The 17,760-nt window shown below is 43.0% G+C and overlaps 1 protein-coding gene across 3 annotated transcripts in view; it reads right to left on the bottom strand.

The window, feature by feature from the left end:
* Positions 1-17,760, bottom strand: part of RIPOR1 (RHO family interacting cell polarization regulator 1) — a 405,268-nt gene that overhangs the window by 34,548 nt on the left and 352,960 nt on the right. For all 3 annotated transcript variants that reach the window (XM_063438390.1, XM_063438389.1, XM_063438388.1), the window contains exons 10-12: positions 11,877-12,002; positions 4,255-4,403; positions 2,638-2,767 (exon numbers count right to left, since the gene is read on the bottom strand). In XM_063438390.1, coding sequence (XP_063294460.1) covers positions 2,638-2,767; positions 4,255-4,403; positions 11,877-12,002 — 405 coding nt within the window. The remainder of the gene's footprint in view (positions 1-2,637; positions 2,768-4,254; positions 4,404-11,876; positions 12,003-17,760) is intronic.

The following is a 17,760-nucleotide window of genomic DNA, read 5'->3' as shown; positions in this document are numbered from 1 at the left end:
CAAAAGAGGTGCTTAATGGGCCGAGCAAATTCTGAGGATGGTTCTCCAAACCCAGCTCATCCATGCAGTGTACCTACATAGCGGTAGAACAGTGGCAGCAAAAATAAACCCCAGGATAATAGTCAATAATGGGCATGAATCCTGGAAGAAGTTTTGTTGCTAATCTAGGTCTCTATTCTTCCTTCACAGATTTTGACAAATTACTTGCAATGGACTTCTTGAAAGGCAACATTCATTGAAGAAAATAATGATAACTTGCAGAGTTCCATGAAGTTGAACCATCTCCGAAGAAGGAATTTCCCATGTGAGGGGAAGGAATGGGGAGCTTTAAACAAGGCTTTCTGTAAGTAGTCCTACCTTGCTAATTGGAGGAAGCATTATTAGCATGTTGCAAGTTTTCAAATAGTTTTAAAAATATTTGAGTTTTTACCTGGGGTCTGCCAGGAACAGCTCCTCTAATGAGTGCTGGAAGTTCCTGCTATGACCTTACCTATGCACCACACACATAGCTTAGACAGAGAGTTTGAATACTGTAGTGAAGGCAGGGCGTGGCACCCATCTAACCCCAGGTAAGAAGTCAAACCATTCTAAAACCATTCAGAAAGTGGGTCGCGACTTACATGGGTGGAGGGGGATGATGGTGTACCAGGGCACTCCTGCTACCATAACCCAACAGTCCAAAATACTCAATCGACCTTGCCAGAAATCAAACCTGTAACTCCGATACAGCATCTAGCTTTCTTAAACATTACCACTCCAGCAAATAAAAGTGGAAACATACAGTGAGGAAAAAAAGTGTTTGATCTCCTGCTGATTTTGAACATTTGTCCACTGACAAAGAAATAATCAGTCTATAATTTTAATAGTAGGTTCATTTTAACAGTGAGAGACAGAATAACAAAAGAAAATTACAGAAAAACGCATGTCAAAAAAGTTATGAATTGATTTGCATGTCAATAAGTAAAATAGGTATTTGACCCCTTCGACTTGGTGGCAAAACCCTTGTTGGCAATCACAGAGGTCAGACGTTTCTTGTAGTTGGCCACCAGGTTTGTGCACATCTCAGGAGGGATTTTGTCCCACTCCTCTTTGCAGATCCTCTTCAAGTCATTAAGGTTTCGAGGCGGACGTTTGGCAACTCAAACCTTCAACTCCCTCCACAGATTTTCTATGGTATTAAGGTCTGGAGACTGCCTAGGCCACTCCAGGACCTTAATGTGCTTCTTCTTGAGCCACTCCTTTGTTGCCTTAGCTGTGTGTTTTGGCTCATTGGCATGCTGGAATACCTATCCCCGACCCATTTTCAATGCCCTGGCTGAGCGAAGGAGGTTCTCACCGAAGATCTGATGGTACATGGGCCCCCCTTTGATGCGGTGCAGTTGTCCTGTCCCCTTATCAGAAAAACACCTCCAAGTTTGACGGTCGGCATGGTGTTCTTGGGGTCATATGCAACATTCCTCCTCCTCCAAACACAGCAAGTTTAGTTTATGCCAAAGAGCTTGATTTTGGTCTCATCTGACTACAACACTTTTTACCTAGTTCTCCTCTGAATTATTTAGATGTTCATTTGCAAACTTCAGACGGGCCTGTACATGTGCTTTCTTGAGCAGGGGGACATTGTGGGTGCTGCAGGATTTTAATCCTTCACGTTGTAGTGTGTTACTAATTGTTTTCTTGGTGACTATGGTCCCAGCTGCCTTTAGAACATTAACATGATCCTCCCGTGTAGTTCTGGGCTAATTCTCACAGTTATTTTGTGTTTCTTCCATTTGCAAATAATCGCACCAACTGTTGTCACCTTCTCACCAAGCTGCTTGGAGATGGTCTTGTAGCCCATTCCAGCCTTGTGTAGGTCTACAATTTTGTCCCTGACATCCTTGGACAGCTCTTTGGTCTTGGCCATGGTGGAGAGTTCGGAATCGGATTGATTGATTGCTTCTGTGGACATGTGTCTTTTATACAGGTAGCAAGCTGAGTTTAGGAGCACTCGCTTTAAGAGAGTGCTCCTAATCTCAGTTTGTTACCTGTATAAAAGACGCATTTTTTTGTTCTTCTGTCTCTCGGTGTTAAAATACACCTACCATTAAAATTATAGACTGATCATTTCTTTGTCAGTGGGCAAACGTTCAAAATCAGCAGGGGATCAAATACTTTTTTCCCTCACTGTACATAGCAGAAAGTAGATATATAAATGAAAATGATGAAGGACTGCAAAGTACAGAATTATACACATTCAATTAAACTGTTTTGAAATTTCTACATATCAATTGTTCGAATAATTTTTATTCTATTTTTTTAGGGAAAAAAATATTCAGCTTAATCATACAATCATTAGTATATCATTGTGTTCTGGTTTTATACTGACTCTAAAGCAATTTACTATAATTCAGTGTCATTTTTCTTCATATTGACTAGTTACTGGTAACCTAAAAATGAAGTAGGTGAGTCAATTCTACGAATGAATCCGACTGTGGCAGCATATGATGTTTGAGTTTACTTGGCGTTCTGGGCACAGACATGTTCGCAAAATGTTTGTATTCATCTGCCTGTTGAGGTGGTGTTATAATAGTCACCATCCATGAATTTAATCATACAAAAAAAAACAAAAAACCCCAAACAAATATATTTATAACTTACATAGAAAGCTTGTTCTCGTAGTGAAGGTGTATCTGGAGGACTGGGGTTATATGTGGAGAATCTCTTGTTCACTGTGGAGGATTTATTAACTGTGCTGGAAGCAGAGGGTTGATCGTCTTTGTCGAACGGACTGAAAGGAGAGGACAGAACAATCATATCATGTCTACCTGACAATGAGGGTAAAAAGTGATTTAAGAACCATGTCTTTCTACCAGAATATTAAATGTCTTCACCGCATTATTCTGTCTTACAGAGAACAACTAAATCTTAAGACATGGGTCCTTGACATGTAAAAAATGTATTAACTAAATATAAGTAAGATCCAAAAGAGTAGAGGCAAGGCTTGAATATCTGTTTTTCAATATATCAAGTTTAACTGCAGTCACTAAGCTCTAATGTACGGATGATAAATTAACTGCAAGGATTGGTATACTTTTATTGGCTGCTGCAAAATATTAGGGGATAATTAAAAGTTGTTGTTTACGATCATTACTCTATTGCATTGACTAAGATAAAGTTATATCTGTTTAATGTGTTTACGTGTTGGATGGGGTAAAGCCTTTATCTAAGCAGAAGTTGAAAGACTGGTTTCACTACTCCTAATCTATGGATCCGTCTATAGGTTCTATAACAAACCATAGTCACCATTTGCCTGGAAGTCCTAAATGTTGATTTTGAATGTAATAAAGCACCACTATGTGGTCCCCCAACCTTCCTGAAACAAACACGCATATAAAAGTGTTAATTAGTTGACTGACTGAAGTCAAATTCTTCTGATATGATGGCAATTTAAGGCATATATATTTTAATGGACACGCAGATCAAAACTCAACCTCAATTAAGGATCATTGCTATAGTGCACTGTGTTAGCTTCTATACTGTTTCAAACTAACAAAATGTGGAAAAGGTTGTTTTCTGATTTCAATGGTGAACCTAAGCACCATAAAGAAAGCACTACAAGCACAGTGTTCTATCCCACTACACATACGCTAAATCATGAGTTGATATGCTCAATGAATAAACAAGATTTGGCATAATAAGAAGTAAATGATGCAATTACACACAATTCCTTTCTAGAAATTTTTATCCAATCTTTCCAGCGTAGAATACAAGACAATAGCAATAGTTCCTCCCAATCACCAAGAGCCTTTCTATGACACTGGTTCACAAGTCAGTCAAATATTATTCTATTGGGTATGAGCTGACCTCAGCAATGATAGGGAATTCCTTTTTATGTATATACTCTAAAGTGTGTGCATGCACAATAGTCCAGTTCCCCTGTGTCATTCTGTACATTCACTGAAACTTTAAAGTGAGAGCAATCTGCATGGTAAGAAGTGATATTAAAAAAATATATATATAAAACATATTGCCTCCAAAGTACAGAACACTAATTACTGACTATAAATGTCGGTATTCAGAAATGCTAAACAAACTTGAATAGCTTTAAAACTTAAAGGGACACTATAGGTACCCAGACCACTTCACCTTATTGAAGTGATCTGGGTGCAATGTCCCTGTTCTCCTTAGTCATGCAATACAAAACATTGCAGTTCCAGAGAAAGGCTCTAATGGGCCTTTAATGAGAATATCAGTTTAGGTCACAGTCTTGCTTACTTCCAATTGACCTCCAGACTAAGTTTGATGGTGCCCAGGTCATTAATGTCCACTGCGACCACTTGAGGGAGTGCAGCAAACAGATCCTTGGTCTCACATGATACACTGCCCACCACCACATGATTTGCCAGGCTCTTCAGTTCTGTCACCTAAAATACAATATCTGTTATTTAAAGTTTTCCCAAAAAAGATCTATATCTTTCTATAGATTTTCAATAACAAAAAATCATGTTGTTTAATGTGTACACAGACTTATGCTATATCCATAATCTACATAAGATAGCATACACAACATTATATGGAGAATGCAGTGTTTTATAAATAAAAATTCAAGTAACAGTCAAAAGAGTTCTTTACAGTTCAACATAATTCCAAAAGAATACACCTTTTTGTGAAAGTTTACAGATTGTCCCATGTCAGTGGAACCCTTTCTCCTATTTTGCAACCATAGACACCAGATGTCACAAATACTAAATATGCGATGATACATTTTTGTCAGAAGCAAACATATGAAAACACTGAGCCAACAAAAAAATAAAAATGCAACGTGATAAAAATAATCAGTCATAGTGCTCTGACCACAGTCTTACTTACTCGAGAATTTTCCCATGCAAGTCTCTTGATGAACAAGATGTGCCTGTCAGAGTGTTTATTATTGTGTTCTGTTTTTAATGCAATCTGTTTTTTTCTACTTCTATTTATTGTTTTAAACATTTTTATGTATTACATTTTTGATCCATTAAAGAAAATAAACACTTATGTCAACTGTTTGAGCAGTAAAGCAAGTATCAGTATGAAAGTTAGAAAAATACCCATAAAGTACAATAGTAATTAGTATGATATAACTTGTGCCAATGTATAATCTAAAATGCTTAGTGCAAAGATTGGCTTATTTTCAGCCCTCCTCAAGCTTTCAACAGGACTACAGAGGAGAAAAGTCCAAGGATCAGGGTGAATATGTTTATCCAGGGACAGAGATAGCCATGATGCCACCAGTGTTCAATATAGCAGCTGGTGCAAGTCTACCAGTGATGATAATACTTGCCAAGCAGGCAGTGCGACTGGCCCCCTTTTATTTTATTTTTTCATATTTAAATTTGTATTTCACTTTTACAAATTACAAAGAAATTACAGAGAAATATACATAAAAAAATTAAAAAAAACAAAAAAACAAAACATACAAGAGGTAGAATATTATACATTATACATCCTACAATCTATTCTGCCTTGTTATATTCTTCATTAGCAGTTTAATGTAATTCTTAGATATTCAGATCACTAATACTCCCTTGTATTAAATAAACATTTTTCTTATACCTTCTAATAAAACATTTACTTATCCTGAATCTTATTTAATGCCGGCACCAAGTGCTTGGAGAATGTGATTTCTTGTCACTTCCTCCATGCTTACATACCGCATGGAGGCTGTGAGGACGAGGGAGGCAAAGAGAGTGGAGGAGGAAGAGCACTGCAGGGAGCCTCAGACTCCCATCAGTCTCAGCCAGTTCAGCAACCATCTTCCTGCATCCAAAATATGTAAATTGCAACTTATGTATCTGTATATCTCCGTGCTTCAGTGTGCACATCTGTGTGTGTGTGTGTGTTTGTCAGTGTGGGAATATGAGTTTATGTGTGTATCAGTATGTATGTGTCTGTGTGTAGGTGCGTACCTGTCAGGGTACCTGAGGTCTCTACCTCTAAGGGAGGTAGAGACTTGGTGGTTTATCCGTCCAGGCGAGCTGTTTCCTCCGTTCCTCGCGGTCCATCCAGCCACTTAAACACCGGCCGCGAGGAATCCACATCCTTTTCTAGCAGGACGCTCAATACGTGACGTCATGACGCTATCACGAGCGACCTGTCACTCAAGTGTCCGATATCCAATCGGCACTTGTCAGAGGCGTGATTACCATCCAGAGCCAGGGTATTTAAGCTTACTTCTCTCTTCAGCTCATTGCCCTGTCGTGGTTCTAGCTTGTCTAGTCACTCAGTGCTCTGGTATTCTAGTTTGCTCTATTTGGTTTTGACTCGGCTTGTTGTACTTCCCTGCTTCTCTGTTCTCCCTTGACCCGGCTTGTCTCTCGCTTATCTGTCTTCCCGTTCCCTCGACCTCGGCTTGTCTCTGACTATTCTCTATTACTCTCGGTACGTTAGTCCGGCCATTCTAAGGCCCGGTATACGTACCTTTCCACTCTTTGTACTCTGCGTGTTGGATCCCTGTCCCGATCCTGACATTACGACAGGGCCAATGGATCCTGCAGGTACAAACAGTCAGCTTGGTTCTTCTGATCCCAGGTTTGACGCCATGGAGCATAGGATGGATCAGATGGCTCTAGCACTACAGGCACTTTTGTCTCGTGCTAGTAACCCACCTGAGGAGACACGTACTCCTTCTATTTCTCCTGCAGTCTCAGGTCTAGAGGTAGCCACTGTAGGTGCTTCTTCCCATATTACCCCACCAGTACGTTATGGCGGGTCACCGGAGAAGTGCCGTGGTTTTCTGAACCAGATTAGCATTCATTTCGAATTACAACCCCGCTCTTATCCTACAGATAGAGCGAAGGTTGGATTTGTTATTACTTTACTCATTGAGAAAGCTCTGAGATGGGCCAATCCTTTATGGGAGAATGATAATCCACTAGTCTATAATTATAATGCCTTTGTAGCTGCGTTTAGAAGAACTTTTGACCCTCCTGGTAGAAAGGTCAATGCAGCTAGATTACTGTTGCGCCTTAGACAGGACAATCAAACACTTGTGGACTATGCACTAGAGTTCAGGTCCTTGGCGGCAGAAGTTAAGTGGAACGAACAGGCTTATATAGATGTGTTTCTGAATGGGTTATCAGATGTAATTCTTGACGAGGTCGCTACTAGAGAACTCCCTGAGAATTTGGAGGATTTAATTTCTTTTATATCTCGTATTGATGAACGCATAAGAGAGAGGCAGAACACTCGAGATAGGACCCGTAGACCCTCCTTTAAACTAGCGCCTACCTTTCAAAATTCTGAGTTCGAGGACTTACGTATTTCTGAACCTATGCAGATAGGCAGTACTCATCTCACAGAGAGAGAGAGACAGTACAGAAGAAGGGAGGGTTTATGTATGTATTGTGGAGTCAGAGGACATTTACGCCTAAATTGTCCCAATCGTTCGGGAAACGCTCGCACCTAAGTTTCTCTAGAGGACAGGCCTTGGGTGTTTCTACTTTGTCCTCTATTCACAATTACAAAGAGTTCAGGCTTCTGTTACCCGTTTCTTTGAGGTGGGAGAAGGGAGTAGTAAAGACTATGGCACTAATCGATTCTGGAGCTGCTGAGAGCTTTATAGATCAGGGTTTTGTTGCCAAGCATGCCATCCCATCCCAGTTAAAAGAGACACCACTGGCTGTTGAGGCCATCGATGGTAGACCGTTACTTGAGCCTGTTATTTTCCATGAGACCATACCGATTAACTTAACTGTTGGCATCCTACATAAAGAGGATATATCCTTAATGCTCATTTCTTCTCCGTCTATTCCCATAGTCCTGGGGTACTCCTGGTTGAGGAGACACAACCCTATTATTAATTGGGAGTCAGGGGAGATAGTTTCGTGGGGAGAGAATTGTCAAGAGAAATGCTTGCGGAAGGTCTTACCTCTCGGATTAACTAATACATCGACTATCTCTGACAATCCTACAGAGACACAAATTCCGCCTCAGTATCTAGATTTAAAGGCAGTATTTGACAAAAAGAAAGCCGATACCTTACCCCCACACAGGTCCTTTGATTGCAAAATTAACCTACTCCCTGGTACCATGCCTCCCAGAGGTCATGTATACCCATTATCTACAAAAGAGAACTCAGTTCTAGAGGAGTATATTCACGAGAATTTAGACAAGGGATTCATCAGGAGGTCCTCCTCCCCTGCCGGGGCTGGATTTTTTTTTGTTAAAAAGAAAGATGGTTCTTTGAGACCTTGTATTGATTATCGAGGCTTGAATAAGATAACCATTAAAAATGCCTACCCGATTCCCTTGATCACCGAACTCTTCGATCGTTTGAAGGGCTCTACAATTTTCACCAAGTTAGACCTCAGAGGGGCATATAACTTGGTGAGAATCCAGCAGGGACATGAGTGGATGACGGCATTCAATACTCGATATGGTCACTATGAATATACTGTTATGCCTTTTGGGTTATGCAATGCGCCAGCTGTATTCCAGGATCTGATAAATGAGGTTCTTAGGGAATTTCAGCAAGATTGCGTCATTGTATACCTAGATGATATACTCATTCATTCTAGTGAGATTGAGACTCATCACAAGCAAGTCAGGAGGGTTTTGCACAAGCTTCTCCAGCATGGCTTGTACTGCAAGTTGGAGAAATGTAGCTTTGATCAAACCCAGGTAACCTTTCTCGGCTATGTGATCTCTGGGGAGGGATTTAAGATGGATCCGGATAAGCTCCAATCCATTCTAGAGTGGCCTTTACCCAAAGGTCTTAAAGCCATACAGAGATTTATTGGTTTTTCTAATTATTACAGGCGCTTTATTAAGGGCTATTCTTCCATTATCGCACCTATCACTAATATGACCAAACAGGGGGCTGATACTAAGAATTGGACTACTGAAGCTCTCCTTGCGTTCAAAACTCTCAAGGAGCTTTTCGCTTCCGCTCCAATTTTAGTTCACCCCGACACTTCTCTGCCTTTTCTACTTGAGGTAGACGCATCAGAGACTGGTTTAGGTGCTGTCCTATCTCAAAGGTTGGGGGTTGATAAACCATTACATCCATGTGGATTTTTCTCTAAAAAATTGACCGGTACTGAAAGCAGATATGACATTGGTGACAGAGAATTACTAGCGGTTATCAAGGCTTTGAAAGAGTGGAGACATTTATTGGAAGGTACATTACATCATGTTACCATTCTAACTGACCACAAAAATTTGTCTTATATCGGAGAGGCTAAGCGGTTGTCCTCCAGGCAGGCTCGTTGGTCGTTGTTTCTTACCCATTTCAATTACGTTCTGACTTACAGACCTGGGTCAAAGAATTCTAAAGCCGATGCGCTATCTCGCCAATATGAGCCCTCTGCTTCAGTTGAACCACTTATGTCCTCCATTGTACCCAAATGCAATATTATTGCTAATACCAGTCTCAAAATTCATTCTCCGCTACTTGACCAGATCTTGAAGTCACAACATCTAGCTCCCGGAAACACTCCTGAGGGAAGAAACTTTGTTCCTCCTGAACTTCAACTGGAGCTCTTACAGTGTTTTCACGAAAGTAAAATAGCTGGTCATCCTGGTATTCGCAAGACATACTCTTTGATATCCAAGGATTTCTGGTGGCCTTCACTTCGAAAAGATATTGAGGAGTTCGTCGCAGCTTGTGAAACTTGTGCCAAGACTAAACTACCTCATGCATCTCCATGTGGCCTGTTACACCCCTTGGACATTCCTGAGAAACCTTGGTCCTGTTTGTCCATAGACTTTATCGTTGATTTGCCTGCTTCCAAGAGACAGACTGTTATTCTCACGGTAGTGGATAGATTTACTAAGATGGCCCATTTCGTGCCATTACCTAAACTTCCGACTTCTCCTGAATTGGCGGAGATTTTTGCAAGAGAGGTTTTTCGCCTACATGGGATTCCTTCGGAGATTGTTTCTGATAGAGGCTCTCAATTTGTCTCACGTTTCTGGAGATCCTTTTGTTCTCAAATGGGCATCAAATTGAACTTCTCCTCGGCCTATCACCCTCAGTCTAACGGAGCTGCTGAACGTACCAATCAAAAGATCGAACAGTATCTGCGTTGCTTTGTTTCCGAACACCAGGACGATTGGGTCGGTCTGATTCCTTGGGCGGAGTTCGCACACAATAACCTTGTTTGCGATTCAACTCGCTCTAGCCCTTTCTTCATGAACTATGGCTTTCATCCCTCGATTTTTCCTTCGGTTTCCTCTTCTCAGGGGATACCGTCGGTTGATGATCATGTCGCCAACCTGAAGAAATTATGGGATCAGACTCGGCAAATTCTGTTACATAGTTCCTCGTTGTTCAAGAAACACGCTGACAAGCATAGAAGAGCGGCTCCTGTTTTTGTTCCTGGGGATAGGGTATGGCTAAGTACTAAGAATATTCGACTAAAAGTTCCATCTATGAAATTTGCTCCTCGCTACATAGGTCCTTACAGGGTTCTCACTCGTATCAATCCGGTTGCGTATCGCCTTGCTCTGCCACCTGCCTTACGCATTCCTAACTCTTTTCATGTCTCCTTGTTGAAACCTCTTATTTGCAACAAATTCTCCTCTAAAGTCTCCTCGCCTCGTCCTGTTCAGGTGGAGGGTCGGGAGGAGTACGAGGTAAGCTCCATCGTTGATTCCAGAATTTCAAGGGGAAAATTGCAATATCTGGTCAACTGGAGGGGATATGGTCCTGAGGAGAGGAGTTGGGTACCTCAGGAGGACGTTCATGCTTCTCGCCTTCGCAGAGCATTTCACCTCCGCTTCCCATCTCGCCCCGGTTCCTTCCGCCCGGTGGGCGTATCTGAGAGGGGGGGTACTGTCAGGGTACCTGAGGTCTCTACCTCTAAGGGAGGTAGAGACTTGGTGGTTTATCCGTCCAGGCGAGCTGTTTCCTCCGTTCCTCGCGGTCCATCCAGCCACTTAAACACCGGCCGCGAGGAATCCACATCCTTTTCTAGCAGGACGCTCAATACGTGACGTCATGACGCTATCACGAGCGACCTGTCACTCAAGTGTCCGATATCCAATCGGCACTTGTCAGAGGCGTGATTACCATCCAGAGCCAGGGTATTTAAGCTTACTTCTCTCTTCAGCTCATTGCCCTGTCGTGGTTCTAGCTTGTCTAGTCACTCAGTGCTCTGGTATTCTAGTTTGCTCTATTTGGTTTTGACTCGGCTTGTTGTACTTCCCTGCTTCTCTGTTCTCCCTTGACCCGGCTTGTCTCTCGCTTATCTGTCTTCCCGTTCCCTCGACCTCGGCTTGTCTCTGACTATTCTCTATTACTCTCGGTACGTTAGTCCGGCCATTCTAAGGCCCGGTATACGTACCTTTCCACTCTTTGTACTCTGCGTGTTGGATCCCTGTCCCGATCCTGACAGTACCCAGTTATGTGTATACATCTCAGCATTCAAATTCAAACATCAACACTACATACAAACATGCCCTCCAATCATATGCCCAACACATAATGCAATAGAGCGCCAGCACTACATTCAAACAAATAAAAACTGCCAACGAATAGGAGCCTGCAATGATGGTCAAATTGTAGATTGCCAGCTGTGGGAGATGTACGACAGATGGAAATCTACCTTTTGGACACCCTTGAGCTGGGTGGGGGCAAACAATGTCTTGCACCAGGGCTGTCTCTACATTAACTCTGCACTGCACAGATGGACCTCTTTAAAAAGTACCTGATTAATGACACAGTAATACCTGGATAAAAATTACCGCTGAAAATAAATATGTTCAACCACATTTTGGTCCATTAACTTGGAAAGCTTTTGGAAACAAAATACTATAAAACTGCCTCCACAATTAATAAAGCATTTTAAGATTTTATCATTACTATTGTTTCCAACTAGAGAAGACAAAACACAATGTTGTCTATATTTGATGCATACCTTTATTGACAAAAACTCTGTAATCAGCGGGAGAAATACCATTTCTTCACTATCCCACACTTGCTTTCCATTTACTTCAATACGCCCCCTCAGTTTCCAGCGTTGACGACCATACTTCATAAATATCTAGGAGACAGAGTTACCTGTTAATTTGTTCATAATCCTTGTTTTGACACACGTTTTGCTATATTTGAGCTTGCAGCATGAGAAGCAATTGAATATTATTATTATGTTATTATTTATATAGCGCCAACAAATTCCTCAGCGCTTTACAGTGGGTGCACAAACAAACATGTAGTTGTAACCAAACAAGTTAGAGACACAGGAACAGAGGGGTTGAGGGCCCTGCTCATTGAGCTTACATGCTAGAGGGAGTGGGGTATAGTGACACAAAAGGTAAGGATAGTATTGGACTAATGGCAGTTGCAAGAGAGGAATCGGTTGGGAGCTATTAACGGTTTAATTAATACGCTTTTATGAAGAAGTGGGTTTTTAATAATAATTTTTTGAAGCAGTGGAGACTGGGTGAGCATCTAACAGAGGAGCGAAGTGAGTTCCACAGGAACAGTGCAGCCCTCGAGAAGTCTTGAAGGCGAGCATCAGAGGTGGGAGTACAGACAGAAGATAGACGCAAGTCTTTAGCAGAGCGTAAGGGCCTAGACGGGACATACTTGTGTATTAGGGAGGATAGATAGGTGGGAGCAGCATTATGTAGAGATTTGAAAGCAAGAACCACAATTTTAAATTGAGCCCTATATCTTACAGGAAGCCAATGTAGGGACTGACAGAAGGGTGAGGCGTGGGAGGACAGGAAGATGAGCCTCGCCGACGCATTCATTATGGACTGTAACGGCGCAAGTTGGAAGCACGTAAGACCACTGAGAAGCAGATTACATTAGCCAAGGCGAGAAAGAACAGTGGAATGGACCAGCACCTTAGTCGCATCTGGCGTTAAGTAGGTTCGGATGCGGGCAATGTTTTTGAGATGGAAGTGGCAGGATTTGGCGATAGACTGAACATGAGGCGTGAAGGAGAGGTCGGAGTGAAAGAGAACCCCTAGGCAGTGAGCCTGCATGGTGGAGCTGATGGTAACACCGTTGACTTGGAGGGAGACAAACACAGGAGTAGCAACACTTGAGGGAGGAAAGACCAGAATTTCAGTTTTGGCCAAGTTGAGTTTAAGGAAGTGGGCAGCCATTCAGTTAGAAATAGCAGAGAGGCAGTCAGAGACACTAGTCAAGAGGGACAGGAGAGGACAGATAGATTTGCATGTCATCCGCATAGAAATGATATTGAAAGCCAAAGGAGCTAATGAGTTTACCAAGGGTGGCAGTAAAGATGGAGAACAGTAGGGGACCAAGGACTGAACCTTGGGGTACACCAACAGAGAGGTGTTGGGGAGAAGAAATAGAGGCAGAGAAAGAAACACTGAAAGAGCACTGGGAGAGGTAGGAGGAGCACCAGGAGAGACTAGTATCTTGTAGACCGATATTGCGGAGGATGAGAAGAAGCTGTTGATGATCAACAGTGTCAAAAGCCGGAGAAAAGTCAAGGAGAATTAGGATAGAGTAGTGACCACGAGATTTTGCAGCGAGTAGATCATTGGATAGTTTGGTCAGTGCCGTTTCCACAGAGTGCTTAGCGCAGAAACCAGATTGAAGCTGGTCTAGCAGAGAGTTAGGCAATCTTGCATACACAACTCTTTCAAGGATCTTGGATGCAAAAGGCAGTAGCGAGATAGGACGGTAGTTGGATGTGGAGTTAGGGTCAAGGTTGGGCTTCTTTAGTGGTTATAGTTGCATGTTTGAAGGGCGATGGAAATATGCAAGAGGAGAGAGAGATTGAGAATTTTAGTGAGAGGTAGACAAAGAGAAGAAGACAGGGTACGGATGAGATGCGTGGGAATTTGATCTAGGGAGCAGGTGGTGGGGCGGGAAGACCGGAGCAGAGCAGAAACCTCTTCCGCTGTAGCGGGTGCGAATAAGCATAGAACAGCAGAGGAAGTGAGGTTAGGGGAAGTATTGTAAGGGGAAGAAGAAAAATTAGAGATCTCTTCCCTGATTGTAGAGATTGTCAGTGAAGTGAGTTGCAAAGTCTGAGTCGGTCAAGTTAGTAGGTGGAGGAGGAAAATAGGTCGAAGAAGAGAGTTAAATGTGTGAAATAGTCATTTGGGTTTGCAGGAGAGTGTGGTTATGAGGGTATTGAAGTAATTTACTTTTGAGGAGGAACGAGCCAAGCTGTATGAGCGCAGCATAAATTTATAGTGGAGAAAGTCAGACGCACAGTGAGACTTTCTCCAACAGTGCTCAGCAGTTCTGGAGCATTTTTGGAGATATCGAGTCAGCTGTGCCAAGGTTGTTGTTGGGGGCGCTTGCTACATATAAATGTAGGAGGTGCGATGATGTCTAGTTGAGAGGAGAGGGTGGAATTGTAGAAAGAGGTTGCAGAGCTAGGACAGGTGAGGTTTGAGATAGGTAAAAGGAGAGTTTGGAGATTAGTGGAGAAATGCTCTAGGTCAAGACATTGGAGGTTTCTGTGAGATTGATGTTCAGACGGTGGTGTCAATTGGGTCTTAGGTATGCCGATGTCAAAAGTCAGCAGATGGTGGTCAGACAGAGGAAAAAGAATATTGGAGAGATTAGAGGTGGTACAAAAATTGGTGAAGGCAAGATTAAGAGTGTTTCCCACTGAATCGGTTGCTAAATTGGACCATTGCGTAAGGTCAAAGGAGGAGGTTACAGAGGCATCAGTGCAGTTGGGGTTGTTGAGCGGGATATTGAAATCCCCAAGTATAAGGGAAACAGTACTAGATGAGAGCAAGTGGGGAAGCCAGGAAGAAAAGTGCTCAATGCATAGCCTATGCATAAGGACATCTAGCATCATGTAAAACCCCATAGGAAAGCATTATACATGCTTTCCCATGGGGGAAATACTAATGCAAGCGTGGCCATTGCTGCATATGCCCATTAGGTCTCCCACACCGGCTGACACTGGCGGAGGAGGAGCCAGCACCGTGGGACATCGGTAAATAACAGAAGGGTTCTTAAATGGGATATGTCCAGTCCTTTTTTTTTTTTTATAGTAGCCCTCCTTTTGTAGTATGGCATAGCATGCCCTAACGTCAGGAAGGGGTTAATTAAACTTGATTCTGCAGAGAGAACATACTGTTTTTTACAGCAAAAATGATATAAAATAAAATTCAGAAAAATAGCTTAATCCCATTGTTGTTCTGCAAATCTATGTAAGCACAACACCTTCATTTTAAGTTTATCCGGAGCCAGCATGGAGGGGAAGTATACTGACTGCAGGATGGGGCCCGATCATTAGGGCTTGCTGGGCACCCTAACTGCGTTAAAGCCTTCCTTTTGTAGGATGGCATAGCACACCCTAACGTCTGGAAAAGGTTAATGTGCTACCACTTGTACAGCACGATAGCTTGTGACTGGATGGTTTATTCCCATAGCAGAAATAATGACCACTTGATGGCAGCAGAGAGCACTTACATAAAAAGCACCACATTCTGAACAAAAACCATTCTAGGTTTTGGAAATCAATATTTGTTGTTTTTTTTTTTCTTTTATATGCTGGCTAAAAATATAAGGAAGGAGGGACTAATATGTATCATCAATTGACAAACACAGCATGCTACATTTTTTAGGTAGAGGTAATACAAATAAAAGATGAAACACTGATGAGCTGTTCCACTACATCTAGTTCAGTTTGCAACAGTGCAACTGCAAAGTCCTAAGTTTATCAAACATTGATATTATATATAAAGGAAAATATAGTCCTAATTACCGTCATTTTCTTTTCCTGGTCATAGGCCATGGCAGCACAACAATGTGTAGCTCCTCCCTATCCCTAATTAGACAGGAAGCTAATTAAAAAGAAGGTATAAGTAACCCCTCCTACCTTCAATCTTGTTTCCAGCAATATCCCAGGGCGGAATCTTTGTGCTGCCATGGCCTATGACCAGGAAAAGAAAATTACGGTAAGCAGGAATACATTTTCCTTTTACCTGGCCATATCCATGGCAGCACATCAATGGGTAATACCCAATCAATAACCAAGGGATGGAAAGAAATACACTAAATTGGGGCGGAGCCTGACCAGGGAGCTGAGCAGACATGCTTTCTGTGAGCTCCCGAGCCTGGACTGGATTCTTGCCAAAAATCGGGGGTAAAACACCCAACCCAGAACCCTACCTACCTCACCACGCACTACAGAGTCTAGGGAACTAGGGGACACCTCGCAAGCCTGATTGCCGGCAGAACTCCCGGTACAGAGGCTTGGGGCCTACTCTGCACAGGGCAGGAGAGAGACGGCAGTTCTCCTGGCCCACCAAAACAAGCGGCACCCGCAGTATCGGACCTCCCCCCCATAGGACCGGTGGGGGTTATCCCGGTCCAATCAGCATGCCTCACAAACCAACCTGGATTACAAACGACGGCAACAGCCTGAAACGAGCATCTAACGAGCAAACTGCCGCTAGCAAATGGGAGGCTGCGGGCCATGCGACCGACCCGGCACCCTCCCGGCCCCTCCATGAGCGCCTTGAGACCCTGCTCCGACAATTCTGGGCAAAATTGGAGCACAGGGAGGCCCAACAAAACCCCACTCGACACAAGGTGGAGGAACTGACTAAAGTCCTGGGGCGGACGGAGCGGATCCCGGGCAAAACCGCCTTACCACGAGGGGCGGTATGACCATCCAGACTGGGGGTCGCTAGGAGACTTCAAAATGCCAACCACGCCGCGGAAAGGTCACCCACCGCTGGCGGTGGACTACCACCAGGACCTTCCACAGCGCCCATAAAGGGAAAGACCCGGCCCCGAGAGGTAACCGAGCCTGTGGCCACATGGCGATGACCCCACGCATGGTCTGGAGCGGGGGAGAAACTCCCCACCGCACACGCACCCCCTCCTCACCCCAAGCTCTCCGGAAGACCACCACCACAATGCCTTGACAGAGCCACGACCCCACCGACCGGAGAAAGAAGACCAACAGACCAGGGGCAAGGGCCTCCCTCACGACCCGGAGCAAGTTTCCAGGGAAACTTGGCCACTGATGCTCAAGAGGGAGAAACGGCTCTAGTGGAGAGCTAACAGACTTTCAGGTATTGTAACCCCTAGGGCTTAGTAGCCTGAAAATAGCCAAGACTATCCCTCTGCTGATGGCTTATATAGAGGCATGAAGACGTCTCCTGGTGCATTAGTAAAGATAAAAAGACTATCAGTAGAAAGCCAGATAGTGAATCTATAGAAATAGATCTTAAGACATCTATCTAGGACAAGACAAGAAAGTTTAATTACGGAGTCTTCATTACAATCAATAGGCTTTTAGAGCTGGAAGAATAATTTCTTCATTAATATGTAGAGAATAAGCCACTTTATGACTACATTCAGGAACAGATAGAGGATTTGTCTATATTGTGAAAAACAGTAAAGGGTTTTATGCCAAATAGTGCTTGAAGATCGGATATCCTTCTGCCCAATGCTATTGTCACCAATAGAACTAACTTAATATTAAGCAGATGTGGAGAGATAGAGTCTCATGGTTAAAAGGGGTGAGAAGTCCACAGGAGCAATGGTTAACTGAGGGATCATATAAATACAGCTGATAGATTTAGATACCTCCATATCAAAGCCCCTTCTCGAAAAGAGAGATCAGAGAGTGCTGACATGTACCTCTGAGGTGATGTGGCTAAGTCCTAGAGGAGCCCTGGATTGAAGAACTTTGAACCTCCATTTTAGAAGGAATTTGAATGATTACCTCATTAGAAACAGACCAGGAAAAAAAAGGCATCCCAACTCTGTAAATACATTTTCCTTGGCCCTTATAAGGGTATTAATTGCTGCACCTTAAGCCTTTCTTTCAATACTAT

Source organism: Pelobates fuscus, chromosome 12 (genome assembly GCF_036172605.1).
Source record: "Pelobates fuscus isolate aPelFus1 chromosome 12, aPelFus1.pri, whole genome shotgun sequence".
Lineage (NCBI taxonomy): Eukaryota > Metazoa > Chordata > Amphibia > Anura > Pelobatidae > Pelobates > Pelobates fuscus.
The sequence above is the reverse complement of the archived record's forward strand: the minus strand, read 5'-3'. Positions and strand labels throughout refer to the sequence as shown.